The sequence below is a fragment of the Peromyscus leucopus genome, chromosome 3 (genome assembly GCF_004664715.2).
Source record: "Peromyscus leucopus breed LL Stock chromosome 3, UCI_PerLeu_2.1, whole genome shotgun sequence".
In the NCBI taxonomy this organism is placed as follows: Eukaryota; Metazoa; Chordata; class Mammalia; order Rodentia; family Cricetidae; genus Peromyscus; species Peromyscus leucopus.
Window position 1 is genome coordinate 66,112,342 of NC_051065.1, and position 16,422 is coordinate 66,128,763.

Below are 16,422 nucleotides of genomic sequence, written 5' to 3' on the forward strand. Positions count from 1 at the left end.
GGAGTTGTCATGGTATTGATTCTGTGTGGGAGATGTTAAATGTTGTCCCTTTACAGAGCCAGCCATGTTCTCCTGAAAGTACCAAAATAAAATGTCAGCACCATTTATGTATATTACTATATCAAATTAGAGTAGAAATATTCGTAATAAAACCAACCAAAGGAGGTGAAAGCATTTGCCATTGATTTTTGGCTCTCTGTTGACTGACAGAGTTGCAAGCACTGAGACCTGGCTTTGTCCTTCAGTGCAGCCATTTTCATTCTTCAGTCAGAGATGATCCTCTTGAATTAATTTGAGTGAGAGGCTCTGTTGGCTGGTCACAGAACATAGAATTTAAGTGCTTAGAGTCATCTTTACTTGTCACTGTAGGAATTGAGGTTGGTTCCCAAGTTCTGCTTCAACATTGTTAAAACAGATCATGCATTTATCAACTTTATGTAAACTTCTTTTTGAAGTGTAATTTATGGTTATAATCACTTTGACCCTGAGAAAAGGCAGTAATTCTGCTTGATATGTCTTTGTATCTGGCTACCACATTTAATGAGCCTTATCAAAGGCAGTGTATCTGGGAGGTAGGCACACATCTGTATGCATTGCCACAAAAAGCAGAGAGTGCTGTGGTAGATGATTCTCTCTTGATTGTCAGTTTGTATTTTCCACTTGAAAGAAAAAACTACACTGGGTGTGGTGGTAAGCCTGGTACATCCCAGTACCGGGAGAGAAGGCTGGCTTGCTCATAGGACATAGAAAAACAAAGCTGAAACTTGGCTGTTAGCTTCCTTTCTGCTGACTAGTCCTCATACTGTAGACCTAGTCAAAAGCCCATGTCTAAGGAAATCTTATGCCATAGTGGAAAAGCTACTGTTGTTCTTTGCTAACTGAACATGATGTACCTATCATGTTACCTTCTAAATATATGCCTATAGAATAGTGCTGCTGTCAGCTTTGGTCAGAAAAACTTCTCTTTGCAGTGATGAGCGATTACTGCAGAGACTGACAACTGGCCAAATTACTGAGAATAAATGACCCATAAATGGGACATCCATATCTGTCTTAGTGATTGTATTGCTGTGAAGAGATACTATGACCACAGCGTCTCTTATAAAGGAAACCATTTAATTGGGGCCTGACTTATAGTTCAGAGGTTTAATCAGTCCATTATCATCATGGTGGGAAGCATGGCAGCATGTAAGCATGTGACATGGTGCTGAAGAAGTAACTGAGAGTTCTATGTCCAGATCTGAATGCGGTGGGAAAAGAGGTTGACACTGGGCCTGGCTTGAGCATCTGAAGCCTCAAAGCCTGCCCATAGTGACACACTCCCTCCAATAAGGCTATACCTCCTAATAGTGCCACTCCCTATGGGCCTATTTTTATTCAGATCACTACAATATCCAAGGCTATGGAACATAATGGAAGAATGGTCAGAAAGAATACAAGAATTAGAGGAAGGGAATAGGTGTGGAATACTGACTTCTGGCATGATATGTCTGCTGCACTCTTGAACTCACAGCAGCTAACCTTACAGTGTTAGATCCTTCAGTAGCATGTCATTGAAATTCAAGGAGATAAGATTTAAGATGTGCAGGTAATGAGAGAGTAGCAGAAATTTTCTTCAATAATACAGCCACTGAGAAGGTGCTCAGGATTCTGTAATCAAACTCACCTGTGCTCCTGATAATAACTATAACAGATCTTATTGGTATTATGCCCAGATCATGGGGACCCCCAAAAGATGACCATGGAGATCGAATCCTGTGTGTAAAAGCAAAGAGCCTTTATTTTCAAGCTCGGAGCTTGGACTCTCTGTCCGACACAGCAGTGAGCAGAGAGCCCAGAGCCCAGGTAGGGTGGGCTTTTTATCATAGCAGAGGTTGAGTGAGGGGATTTCCAGGGTTCATGACCCTCCCTGATTGGCTGACATTTGTCTAGGGTATAGGGAATGTTTGGAATGTCAGGTATTTCCTCTTAGATGCAGGCCCCACTGGGTGGGGTCAGCTTATGGCTTTTCCTAGGTCCAGGTGATGCCTGCCAGAAGCTGTGTCTGGGCCTCTAAGCCTGTCATGGCAGCTGTGTGGTCAGGCTGTTTGCCCCGCCCCCCTGCACAACTAGGATGCTCACTTGAGAAGATGTGAAAGGAGTAGGGATAAGGAAAAGGAATTGGGGTGGGGGAGACTAAGGAGGAGATGAATGTGCTTGAAGTATTATGTGTATTATGAAATGTCATAAATAAAACTCAGTTTTAGCAAGGCAATAGTGGCACACACCTTTAATCCCAGCACTCTGGAGGCAGGGCCAGACGGATCTCTGTGAGTTCGAGGCCAGCCTGGTTTATAGAGCGAGATCCAGGACAGGCACCAAAACTACACAGAGAAACCCTGCCTCAAAAAAAAAAACCAGTTTTGCTGGGCATGGTGGTGCAAGCCTTTAATCCCAGCACTAGAGATGCAGAGGCAGGTGGATCTCCGTGAGTTCAAGGCCAGCCTGGTCTACAAAGAGAGTTCCAGGACAGGCTCCAAAGCTACACAGAGAAACCCTTTCTCGAAAAAAACAAACAAAACCCAACACCCCAGCTTTATTTGAATTAATGCATACTAATTTCAGAAACATTATGAAGATGTGGCTTAGTAAGTAGACTGTTGGTCTAGCATGGACAAGCTTTGGTTCTGTCCCCATTACCAAAGAAAAAAGACAGAAAAAACAACAACCCAAATTTTTAACCAAGTAAATGGATGCAACGCAGTGTCCTGGCTGCAATCCTGATGTGCATTTTTCACCAGGAGTCCCAGAGTGGTAGACCTGTGTCCTGTTCTTTCAAAGCTAGGCCTGTTCTTATTATTGAGGGTTGGCTTGGTGGCTAATTGAAATGAATACTTAAGGAAACAATTTTGTGGTATTTCAGACATGTAACAAAGTTGTGACTCTCAAAATACACCATCTTTAACAAGTGATAGCTGAGGGCAGCTCACACCTAGCATTCCAAGCCTTCACCATTGATCCCTTAAGAAACACCATGCTGACTGCCCTGTGCCAGAGAACAAAAGATGAACTCAGGCTGGGCCCTGGGAGTATCATTGTGTAGTGATGGCTTTCAGTAAACTCCTGTGATGTGTTGCTCTTCTCATTCCCTGTAGGAGAACCTCGTCTATCTGGTGATGCTCCTGTAGCTGCCTGCCACTGGTTTTCTCACATTCCTGTGAATATGTTCTTAATTTGAAAATAAAATCTTTAAGAAGTTCTCCTGTCATGTGTTTATCAACATTGCACATTTGCCCCCTTCAGTACCTAGAAGTTTTTTGTTGCTAGACTACTAAGAGAGTTAAGATCCTCCTAGGCAACTTACTGAGACCCTGTTTCAAAAAGTACAAAGAGAACTGGGAATGTAGTTCAGTGATACAGCCCTTATCTAGAAAGCATGAGGCTCTAGATTAAATTCCATCACCAAAAAACGAATTAGCTGTGCTGTTTGGTTTTAATTAATAATTATGGTTTCATCTTGCAGTTGTTTTTCAAAATAGGCTACACACACACCCTCTTATTTATTTTTTAGTTTTTCGAGACAGGGTTTCTCAGTGTACTGTCCTGACTGTCCAGGAACTCACTCTGTAGACCAGGCTGTCCTCAAACTCACAGAGGTCTTCCTGCCTCTGCCTCCCCAAGTGCTGGAATTAAAGGTGTACACTACTACACCAAGTTCCTGATGTTGGGATACTCTTAAAAACAATCAACAGCAACAACAAAAATCCAAACAAAAAGTGGGGTATTTCAGCATCTTCTGTACTTCCCCGACAGTCCCATTAGCAATTCAGTGCTAATATAAAGGGTGTCTCCCAGAATAAATATTCCTAAGCACACATCACACCAGTTGTCTCCACACCTTTCTATGAATTGGCAGCATTGGTGTAACAGACGAGAGAGCTGACATTGAGAATTGGAGAGAATTGTCAAGGTTTCCATGGTTAGTAGAAAGAAGATTGCAACAAGCGGTACCTTTTCCTTAAAGATGGAGTCACAGTGAGAAATGTGTATTTCAGTTTGTTTCTGTGCAAACCTCGTGGAATGTGTTTACACAAGCCTAGATGGTACAGGCTGCCTCACTCCTTGATGTATTACAGATTTCCAGGAGGACCCCATTGTAGGAGAAAGTCATCCTTGGCTGAAGTGCTATGACATAGCTCATTTACTATATTCTCTTCTGACTCCAAGCCAGTGTTCTTTTTGTCATGGTATCCTGTAGCCCCTCAAACTGAAAGCCGAAACCCACCCCTCTTCCTTTGTTCTGCTGCTACTGCTGCTTTTGTGTATGTATATGTGTGCATAGCTTTGGCTGTCCTAGAACTCACTCTGTAGACCAGGCTGTCCTTGAACTCGCAGAGATCTGCCTGCCTCTGCCTCCTGAGTGCCAGGATTAAAGGCGTGCACCATCACCCAGCACATGCTTTCTAATGCCTACCTTTGCAGACTTCTTCCTTTTTGCTAAAGGTTCCATTGCAGTTGAATGTTTAATGGATGAGAGTGTGGACAGAAGGAATGTGAGAATGAATCCAGTCATATTTTCATGGTTTCATAAAATTTATATTTTTCTTTAAGTCTCAGAAGAAAAGTAGTTTCTATAGAGGAGTGTTTAACACAAGTTGTGCCAGATAAAAATACAGATTATCTGGTTCATTTGAATTTCGGCTAAATCGCAAATACTTTAATAAAAGGTAAGTTTGCCTCTTAAAATTTTGGACAAACTAATTCTACTTACATTTTTTCCCCAAGAATTTTTTTTTTTTTTTTTTCTTTTGGTTTTTCGAGACAGGGTTTCTCTGCGTAGCTTTGCGCCTTTCCTGGAGCTCACTTGGTAGCCCAGGCTGGCCTCGAACTCACAGAGATCCGCCTGGCTCTGCCTCCCGAGTGCTGGGATTAAAGGCATGCGCCACCACCGCCCGGCAAGATTTTATTTTTAATTATGTCTAAGTTTCTGTGGATATGTGCACATGAGTGCATGTTACATCAGAAGTAGAGAACAAGATGTTAGATCCCTTGGAGCTGGAGTAACAGGCAGCTATGAGTCATCCCACTAGTGTGGATGTTAAGAACTGAACTCAGGTCCTTTGGAAGAACAGTATGCAGTCTTAACTGATGAGCTATCTCTCCAGCCCCTCTACTTATGTTTTTAAAATAAGAAATTGGCACTAGAAGATTTTATAGATAATATATGTTTACAACATATTATTTATTTGGGGGATGTACATGCTACAGTGTATATATGAAGGTTATTATACAACCTGGGGGAATCGGTTCTCTTCATCATGTGGTTCCTGGGGATTTAAACTTTGTTGTCAGTATTGGTAGTAAGCATTGTTGTTCGAATCTTAGATGGTCTTTTAATGAAAAAACAAAAACCCGGAACTAGATAATGGGGTGAAAGCTGAAAGATCACAGAAGCAGAGCAAGCCACAGCCAACCTCACCTCACCAACTCCTCAGCTGATCCTGTTTCCTCAGACTGAAAGCCTCTGAGGACCCGAAAAGATCTCAGCTGAACTGCTTTAGTTCCTGTTTCCTCATGCCTTATATACCTATCTCTGCCCTGCTGACACTTCCTGGGATTAAAGTCATGTGTGCTTCCCAGTACTGGGATTAAAGGTGTGTGCCACCACTGCCTGGCTGTTTCCAGTGTGGCCTTGAACTCACAGAGATCCAGACGAATCTGCCTCCCCAGTGATAGGATTAAGGGTGTGTGCTGCCACTGTCTGTCCTCCTATGTCTAATCGTGACTGGCTCTGTCCTCTGATCCTCATGTAAGTTTATTAGGGTACACAATATATCACCACAAACCATCTTTATTCACTGAGCAGTTTTGCCAGTTCTACAAACTATATTTCTATGTAGTGTAGAGAGTAGATCTTTTTTAGATAGTATTGCTAGATTTCTTTAATCATATCAAATAACTTTTGATCCCAGATTAGTAACTGAAAACTACTAGGTGCCTAGATAATTTGTTGGGCTCTCTTCTCAAGGAGCTCATAGCATAGCCAAAACAGAGCTATTGCGCCAAGAACATGCAAAGGACACATAGATGTGATGTTGCAGTTGGGCAGTATGACCAGCTTGGGAATTATACCAAGATAAAAGACTAGAAAATTGATCAGAGGCACAGGCAAGGTGTGTGGGGAAAATAAAGATTTAGGATACTATTTCACCCACATCCCTCATGTGATATTTCTCAGAAAAACTAAACTAAAAAAAAAAAAAATCTGCATAGTGGTGGAAATGAGCTTCATTACAGCCAGGTAGCTATTGCACTGCCAGAGTTGTGTCTTAAAAGCTCTAACCAAGAGGTGGTACACTTCTTTAATCCCAGCACTCAGGAGGCAGAAGCAGGTGAATCTTTGTGAGTTTTAGGCCAGCCTGGTCTACAGAGTGAGTTCCAGGACAGTCAGGGCTATACTGTCTCAAAAAAAAAAATTCTAGCCAAGGGGATGAAGAGATGACTCAGTAGTTATGAGCACTTGTTCCTCTTGCAAAGGACCCAGGTTTCTAGGACCCACATGGTGATTCACACACACCTAGAACTCTAGTTTCAGGAGATGCAGTGCTCTCTTGACTTCCAAGGGCACTAGGTACACACATGGTGCACATACATACATGCAGGCAGAACACTTATACACATAAAATAAATCTAAAGGGAGTGCTGTTAAAGAAAAGAATTCCAAACAAAGTGTGGTGATGCAATGCCTGTAATCACTGGCACTTGGGAATTAGAAGCAGGAGGATTTGGAATTCAAGAGGATGTAGACTGAGCTGTATGAGACCTTTTTTGCAAAAAGAAAAAAAAATAGCAATTTTACCCACTTCATGGGGGGGGGGCATTTAAAGTGTGTGTGTGTGTGTGTGAGAGAGAGAGAGAGAGAGAGAGAGAGAGAGAGAGAGAGAGAGAGAGAGAGAGAGAGAGAGAGAGAAATGTGTGTAAAAGGTCTAGATCCCTTGGAGCTAGAATTACATGTGTTTGTGAGCCACCTGAAATAGTGCTGTGAACTGAACTTGGATCCTTTACAAGACAGGGAAGCCATTCTCAATAATGGAACCATCTCATCTCTTCAATCCCCTGGCCTCTTTTTTGTTTGTATGTTTTTTGTTTTTCGAGACAGGGTTTCTCTGTGTAGCTTTGTGCCTTTCCTGAAACTCACTTGGTAGCCCAGGCTGGCCTCGAACTCACAGAGATCCGCCTGGCTCTGCCTCCCGAGTGCTGGGATTAAAGGTGCGCACCACCACCGCCCGGCTCCCCGGCCTCATTTTTAAAGAGCACTTTGTGTGTGCCCTTGTGCTGCTTTTCTGTTTGGCAGACAACTGGTTTACTCCTCCAGCATGCTCTTATGGCCCCTGAAGGAGGCTTTTTGTAAGCTTGGGAAGTCCACTTCCATTTTATCAAGTAGGAAAGCACCTGTGCCAGTGTCTTCTGGCATCTGGTTGGTGGTGCTGCCTGCTCTGTCACTGAGTTGTTTGTATGACAATGCCCTGTTCTTCCTCTTCAGGTTATCACCAACCTAGTGAAAATGCTGAAGTCCAGAGACACGAGGAGAAATTTCTGTCCTCCAAACCACTGGCTGTCAGAACAAGAGGATATCAAAGCAGATAAAGTTAGTGTAAAATCTCCCTAATAGTTTTCATTAAAGGTGGTTTCTCAGCTTTTGTATTTCTGGGGAGAGTAAGTCTTTTAAAATTGTTTAATTCTTCACTTAACTTCTGAATAGGTATCAGTGTTGTCTGTAATGCTAACTCTTGGTCAGAGGGAAAGATATGTAGCAACAGCATTGGCCTAGACCACTGCTGATTATCTTTATCTGATTGGTTTTTTTGTTTTGTTTTGTTTTTTGCCTCTGGTTGGATTGAAGCCCAATAATTGTTAGTTTAAAACAATTTCACTTTTAGTAATGCTACTAAATGAGTAATTTTTAGTAATGAAAAAGTATTTTCATTAGTTAAAAGAGATGGGCTTTATCCTAGGTTTTCTAAGGGGGCAGATGCAATAGAACGTTGCTAAGATTGTAACCTAAAGCAGACCAAATCTTCCAGACCATCAGGAAGAGAGTATATAGCAGAGGGCATCAGGTGCTCCCAGAGAAAGTCACCACTCAAGCATTTTAGAGTCATTGAGAGTGGAGAGCTAGAGGAGAAACAGGGATACGAGTGCAGCAAGAAACCATCAGAGGAATGTGGCAGGACAGTGGAGGTATGACGAGAAAAGCTATCTTCAAGTTGAGCCTGAGGCCTCCAGCTCTGCCCATTGGCAGAGTCTGCAGATGGGCAGATCTTGCAAAGTGAACAGCTCCAAGGCCCAGGTAGGTGACCCTAAGGAACTTTTCCCACCAACACAAAAGGTTTTAGCCCAGTAGTAGTTCTAGATTTGAGGTGTGGTAACCTGTCACAGTAGAGGCTGCTGGGGCGTGAGGAAAAGTCAGGGACTCCTGAGAGTCCCTCCTCCCAGACTTAGAAACTGTCCTGGGAACTCTGAGTAACACTGAAAATAGCTGCATGGACTGGTCTCATATAGCAACTCCACAAATTCACAGTGGCACTAAAGAGGAAAAGACCGCCATCCATCAGTTTTATCAAGTGTGAAGGAACCATCTCATTATTTTGTAGACTGTTCTGGAAAGAAAGAAATAGTAAACATTTGACCTGCCTCTCTAAGACTATGCCGATAGCATTGATGCCTTCCTGTGGTATGTCTTCCAGATAATGGGTATCCTGTCTTGTAGGTTCAGGGAGGGGTGTAACATGCCACCACACATACTGGGCCCGCTGCTCTAAGCTTCTTCAGGTACCTCCGTAAGTAGAGAGTATGATCCGGACTAAAAGCAGAAGCTTGTACCTTCATTTAACCCAAAAAAAAAAAAAAAAAAAAAAAATTACAAAGACCAAAACTACAGGATGAGAAAAACTTATAGATTAAAGCAAAACTTAAGAGAAAATAGCATGTGATATGCTTTGTTTTGTAATTATATCATTGTGTTAATTTACTCTGCCCAGATATTTATCAATTTACTTTTAAAGTACTTGAGGCTACGGGCTGGAGAGATGGCTCAGAGGTTAAGAGCACTGACTGCTCTTCTAGAGGTCCTGAGTTCAATTCCCAGCAGCCACATGGTGGCTCACAACCTCTGTAATAAGATATGGTGCCCTCTTCTGGCATACAAACATACATGGCCGACAGAATACTGTACACATAATAAATAAATCTTTTGGGGGGAAAAAAAAAAGTATTCAAGGCTAGACTCTGAGGACATGAGAGGCACGCTGCATTGGCTAGGGATCGACAGCCCGCTCCCGAAGGCACTGTAGGTCACGCTTCTGTTTAGACAGTACTGGGGCAAAGGCAAATGCTGACGGCAGTTGGTTCCACAGGTCACCCAGCTCTACGTCCCTGCATCTAGACATGTGTGGCGGTTCCGGAGGATGGGCAGGATTGGCCCGCTGCAGTCCACCCTGGAGGGTAAGTTCTCCTCAGTTGGAACTTCTTTGCACAAGGCTGAATATACTGCAACATTCACTCCTTCTACTGTTAGCTCTGTGATTTTTGCTGAACACCACACAGTATTGCCATCATCTCAATAAAAATTAGCTGATATACCCTGAAAGGTGGAACTGCAGGGCAAGCAGCAAGAAACAGTAGGGTTAAGTGGATCATAGCTGTTTCTTTTGATCACTCCACAGAATTTCATTAGTAGTTATGCCATAAAGAAGATATTTTGTTATTTGGCCAGTTTGGTGGTTATGAATATAGCTGCTATTATTATCAGTATACAAGTATTTGTGTGAACATAAATACTGGAAGAATCCTAAGTCACTGCAAGCATGTGCTTAACTTTATAAGAAACTGCAGAACTGTTTTCTGCAGTAACTATATGACCTTACATTCAGACCAGAGATGTATGATTTATGCACAGGTACTTTGTCATTCCAGTCAGTACTTGGGATTGTCATGTTTTGTTTTGGTTGGTTTTTGCTTCTTTGACACAGAGTCTCACTATGTAGTCTTAGCTGGTCTAGAGATCTCCCGAATACTGGGATTAAAGATGTACTCCACCATGTCCTCCTGGGATTGTCATTTTAAAAAGACCATTATCTTATGGGTATGGCTGGCCATTTCAGTAATGAATAGTAGCTGTGGTTGCCTGGCCCTTCAGCATACTGGCGTTGATGAGAGAGGAACTCATGGGGCTTCACAACTTCCTGAGGAGCTGTTAGCACTTAATGTTTGGTAAGAGAGTGGGAGTCATTTTCTTTAGTAACATAGCCCATGATAGGTTGCCCGTGCTCCAGAAAAGATGAGAATTGGGAGACTAGTCGTGAGGCAAGTGGTCAGCAGGAGTGGGAGGAGGATAGGAGAGGATATTGGGCTATGAATATAATCATATATTGTGTACATGTGTGAAATTGTCAAGACTTCTTTTAAAGAAATTAAAATTAGCCATTTAAAAGTATGTGTTAGACTAGAGATGTGGCACAATGGTAGAACACTTACTTAACCTGGATCAAACCCTACATTTCATTCTTAGCTCCACCAAAGAGTGAGTAATACAGTGGTATTTCATTGTGATTTTAATCTTCATTTCCCAACTGCCTAATGGTATTGAGTGTATTTTCAGGTGTTTGGTGGTTTTATTTATTTATTTATTTATTTATTTATTTATTTATTTATTTATTTATTTATTTATTTTGCATTTGTAGGCTTTAAAATATGTTATAGATATAATTTTTTTCTGTTTGTCTTTTTTTTTTTTTTTTTGAAACAGGGTCTCTCTTTGTAGTCCTGGCTGTCCTGGGACTCACTATGTAGACTAGACTTACCTCCAACTTAGAGACGCCTCTGCCTCCCAAGTTAAAAGTTATCCACATTTTTATTCTCATTCAAATGAGTTTGAAAGATTTTCATTGTGCCAGGCTGTTTTCTCTCTGTTGGGAAAGAACAGGCAGGGTCCAAGTTTTCTAGTGAAGTACCAGTACAGGCCCACTGATGCACAACCTTCTCCTAGGTACAGGGACCTCCCTCTTTAGCACTGGCATCCCGAGCCTCACTCCGTGAGTGCTGGATGTGTTCGTAGGGTGAGCAGACAGATGAAGATGGTGCCTGTGTCACTCACCTGGCTGGAAGAACCTCAGAGATTGCAGATTGGGCCTGCAGTGTGTGGAACTAGAAAGAGATGGAATCACTAGTTTGTTTTAGAGTCTTAAAATGATTTTATAAATCCTGATTTTAGTAGCTGGCAGTGAATGGAAAGGAAAACACAAGCGGACTAATGAGTTTAACATGTATTGCAGTGGGTCTGGAGTCCCCACCCCTGTCTGTGTCTGAGGAGCGACAGCTTGCCATTCTGACAGAACTACCTTTTGTGGTTCCATTTGAGGAGCGAGTGAAGGTATGCCATTCTGACCCTGTGATGCTAACTTACCACAGTTAAAAAGTTAACACCACAAGTAAAAATCTCCAAGTTCATACTTAAATTCAGCCAGATACTTCTTGTAGTTAGCTGAGCAGCTTGTTAGACTAGAGATTTCTCATAGTTGGGCTACAGAAGGTTGTTTAAACTGTCAAAAGTTTGCATTGTTACTAAAAATGCCAATTTTTTTTTGTAAAGGTGCTTTGTGTACCTTCGTTTAAAAGTTACTATGACCATCACTGCATTGAAAAAATTAGCTCCTTGCCAGATGATTTTGACAAATGTATAAAAGATTGCATATATATTTCCAATTTAATTTGGACTGTTTGTTTGTTTTTGAGACAGAGTTTCTCTGTGTAGCTTTGGTGCCTGTCCTGGATCTCCTTCTGTACACCAGGCTGGCCTCAAACTTATAGAGATCTGCTTGACTCTGCCTCCCGAGTGCTGGGATTAAAGGTATACGCCACCACCTCCCAGCTTAGACTTTTTTTATATTAGAAATTTTCTAGAAATTGGTAGGTCCTTGATATTTTTCAGGCCTACATTTTTTTGTCCAGGATAAGCAAAAGAAAAATGGACTGACCAACCTAGAGGCTCTCGGTCAGTGACCCTTTAATACAGGTCCTCATGTTGTGGTGACCCTCAACCATAAAATTATTTTCATTGCTACTTCATAACTGTAATTTTGCTACTGTTATGAATCTTAATGTAAATGTTTTTGGTGACACAGGTTTGCCAAAGGGGTCATGACTCCCCAGGTTGGGAACTGCTGCTGCAAGTGTTCATAAAAATGCCAACATACTTTAGCATCCCACTCCTGAGCTCCCTCTGCTGGTGTCTCCGCATCATAGACATTTGAATTTCATTCTTGGGGAAAATAGTCTATGATTAGCATACTGCTTTAAGAGCTTCACTTCCCTCCTAAATAATATTTCAACAGTGAGTGTATGTGCGTGTGCATTCTATAGAGTCCATGTGGAGGCTGGGGAACAACTTTTAGGAATCTGTTATCTCTTTCTATCATTCAGGTCCCAGATCAAACTCAGGTCATAACTCTTTTTGGTTTTTTGAGACAGAGTTTCTCTGTGTAGATTTTGGAGCCTATCCTGGAACTCACTCTGTAGACCAGGCTGGCCTCGAACTCACAGAGATCCACCTGGTTCTGTTTCCCAAGTGCTGGAATTAAAGGTGTGCGCCACCACCACCCAGCAGGTCATGACTCTTAACAGAAAGTGTATTACCCACTGGGTCATTTTAATACCCCTGTCTCTCTGAATTTTAAGAAGTACTCAATAAATGAATACATACCATGGCATGGGTCGTTCAAAAGACTGTAAATGCAGAGGAAACAGCTTTAGAGATACTCATTTCTTGAAAAAGTTAATATTTGCTACCTTGTATATATAAAAACTGATGCCAGAATTTATAGAGATACAAAGTTAAAACATGTAACAGTTTTGTTTAGATTGTTTGTGCTTATAACAGCAAATCTGTTGTTTCTAATAACCTTTACAACTTTACCTTTTAGATCTTTCAAAGGTTGATTTATGCAGATAAACAGGAAGTTCAAGGCGATGGACCATTTCTGGATGGGATCAATGTCACAATAAGAAGAAATTATATTTATGAAGATGCTTATGACAAACTTTCTCCAGAAAATGGTATGTGTATGTGTGTGTGTACACTGTATATATAGTGTTCTCTGTGTGCCTGCATTTATCAGGGAGAAGTGGGGAATTACTATAGAAAAAATTATTGCTGGGCATAGTGATGCACACCCTTAACCTGGTACTAGTACTGGAGAGGAAAGGCAGGTGGATCTCTGTGAGTTTGAGGTCACACTGGTCTACATATTGAGTTCCAAGACATCCAGGAGTATATAGTGAGACCCTCTCTCAAAAAAACAGATAAAGGAAATAGTAAAAAACAATTCTGTTGAGCTGGTGCAGGGTGTGATGGTACATGTCTTTAACCCTAGCACTAGGAGCCAGGGCTACATAGGGATATATATAATCAGTAGTAGACTACTTGACTAACAGACTAGCATGAGTGAGAGCCTAGTTTCAGTTCCCTGGGAGGAAGGTTGTTTTTTTTTTCCTGTTCATAATTTATTATGACGTTATTTGTTTGTTTGTTCATTTTGTACTAAGGAGGGAACCCAGGTAAGTGTTTTACCACTGGGCTGGACTCCCACCCCTCTGTATGTTTTTTTAAAACTGAAATGTAGATAAAATTTAGTAAATGTGAACTACCAAATAATATTACTAAAATTGATAGGTACCCCACAAGCATTTTAGATTACCAATTTTTGTTAAAGATAACCCTTTGCCCTCATTACCATGTTATATATTGTATCTTGTTCATATTGCTGCCTATAATTCCAAACTGCAGGTGGCACTCATTTCATTATGTTGGTTTTGTTGTTCTTGAGACAGGATCTCCCTATGTAGTCAGGCTTGTCTTGGGATTCATAATCCTCCTGCTTCAGCTTCCTAAGTGCTGCAATAATTGCTTTACATTCTGTAATTTTTATATAAATGTGTGACCAATTGTAAGTCTCATTATAATAAATAAATGCTGCAATTTGTATTTTTTTTAAGAAGTGCTTCAGTAACAATACTGCAAAGAAAATTGCACTTCAGCTATCTGAAGGCCAGTGATACGTTTTATCTTGTTTTAATACTTAGACAGTCAGTGTTAAATACTGTAATACGAACAATATAAACTCTAGTATATCATGCCTGTGTTTCTACATACAATCAGTGTTCAATCAGTACAGTGTACTCAGAATAAAAGCTCTGTCACCTTCGGTCCATGGTAGAGAATTTGATGAGAAGTCATACTTGCTTCTCTTTGAGGGAGCTATTTAATTTTTCTAAGGAAAACTAAGCCTTCAGCTTGTAATAATTTTCACTGCCCAGTTGAAGAGTAAATGTTGTCAATATGGTGATAGTAGAAGAAAACTGGTGCCAGCTGGAGATGTGGTTTTGCATAACTGATATTTGTCATCTGAGCAATGCAGTGCTCTCTCAAGCCTTGTGTGCTGAACTGTTGCAGTTCAGGTCTGAGTCAGACTGTGAAATCCACACCAGGATAGGTTTCTCTTGCCTCAGGATTTGTTTCCACATATTGTGGATTAGGGAGATTAGGTACCTAGAGTCTAGAGAAGCATGCTCTCCAAAACCTAAGTGTCTTGTCTTTGGAATCCTATAGCAGCTCATAAGTCAGGCCTCATTCGTACTTTATTATCCAATTCCATGCTTGTCTCTCCCATTTACAAGATGTACCCTTTGCTAAATGCACTCAGCAGATGTTCAGGCAGTGCCTGTTGAAGTTGTAGCTGAACCCTGGGGGAAAAATATATGATTAGATAGGACAACATGAGAAGTGTGAATGATTGGAGGACTTTCTGAAGAGGTGGAACTGAAACCAGAATGTTTGGGAAAAGTTGACACATGGGGTATAGGGCTATATCTAACCTCTGCCTCCTGAGTGCTGGAGTTAAAGGCATGTATCACCATGCCCAGCTTGTTTTTCAGACATTTTGATCAGGGAAATGAGGTTTCCTGAAACTTAACAAATAATTTTTTGTTTTGTTTTTTTGAGATATGGTCTCTTTGTATAGACCTGGCTGTTTAGGAACTCTATGTAGACCAGACTAGCCTTGAACTCATTGAGCTCATCCTACCTCTGCCTCCCGAGTTCTGGGATTAAAGACATATGTCACCACACCCAGCAACAAGTACTTTTTTTTTTTTAATTAAAAACTTTCAACACAGAAGTAGTGACATGAAATTTAGTTCTTTTGAAAAGAGACACTTGTCATCTCAGAGTATGATTCTCTTGTATGACAGAAACATTCTTAACACAACTTACAGTTTCCTGTGTCACAAACCAGTTCACTCCTTAGAGAATCTCTCAAGGCCACTGTTGCCTGCAAACTTTATGAAGTGAATGTTTCAGCTGTCAGAGCCATAAACACACTTGGGTTTCACAGAGCTGCCTAGTGTGCACTGTGTCCTTGTGGTGACTAAATCCCAGCAAAGGTGGGCAGTGAAAGGCTCGACTCATTCCCAGACTGAAAGCATGGAAGTAAACGTTTTTTTATTTTGCACTTACATGATTAGAAGTCAGGATATTGATATAGAAAATAAACAGCTATGTATGTATTTCCACCACAGACGAAACAGGGTGGAACAAAAGATATCAGTAGTTTGCTTCCTTCTTCAGATACTTTTCTAGCTTGTTGTGAGTCTTCATTCATAGTAAATATTGAACTCTAGAAAACTGGTTTGTGTCCTTTCAGATAAGTAAGACGGTATCTTAAAGCCAGGCAGTGTTGGCACGTGCCTTTAATCCCAGCACTTGGGAGGCAGAGGCAGGCAGATCTCTTGTTAGTGGGCCAGCCTGGTCTAGAGCAAGTTCCAGGACAGGCTCCAGAGCTATACAGAGAAAAAAGGACAATATCTTTAGCTTGTATTCAGGCTTGTCTTTGATTGGAACTGCTTTGTGAATCATTTCAGTGATGAGCTCTATGACAAGGTTGTTAGGACTATTCACTATTTATTACCTATTAGTCTTGTCCCCACAAACCTATATCTTTTTCCCCCTATCCAACATGGGCATCTAGTTCAGTTGCCTAAGTTTCCTCTTCAAAGATAATAGGTTGTTCTGACTTAGAATCTTTCTCCTACTGACCCACTAACCAACCATCTCCTGTGTGATATATCTACAGAAAAAGGCTTTCCTTGTAGGCTCTGGGAAAATTCCCATCAGTTTTATTGGTTGCTAATATTTTTAATGGGACTTTCTACATAAAAATTGGTATTTCTAGGTTATGTGTATTTTGTTGATTTGCATTTTAAGTAACTTTGATGTCATTGTCTCTTTAGTATTGCCGCTTTGTTGAACTATAAATGTTAAATGCCCCTGATTGATAATCTTGGTGCCTTTACATAATGCTTCCTGTAATACTGTTTATTTTATTGCTC

General features: G+C 41.1%; 1 protein-coding gene across 1 annotated transcript in view; it reads left to right on the top strand.

Annotated features, from left to right (window-relative positions):
- Ube3c (ubiquitin protein ligase E3C) overlaps positions 1-16,422 on the top strand; it is a 111,986-nt gene that overhangs the window by 53,340 nt on the left and 42,224 nt on the right. Inside the window, exons 14-17 of the mRNA XM_028864189.2 lie at positions 7,523-7,627; positions 9,396-9,483; positions 11,313-11,410; positions 12,960-13,092. Coding sequence (XP_028720022.1) covers positions 7,523-7,627; positions 9,396-9,483; positions 11,313-11,410; positions 12,960-13,092 — 424 coding nt within the window. The remainder of the gene's footprint in view (positions 1-7,522; positions 7,628-9,395; positions 9,484-11,312; positions 11,411-12,959; positions 13,093-16,422) is intronic.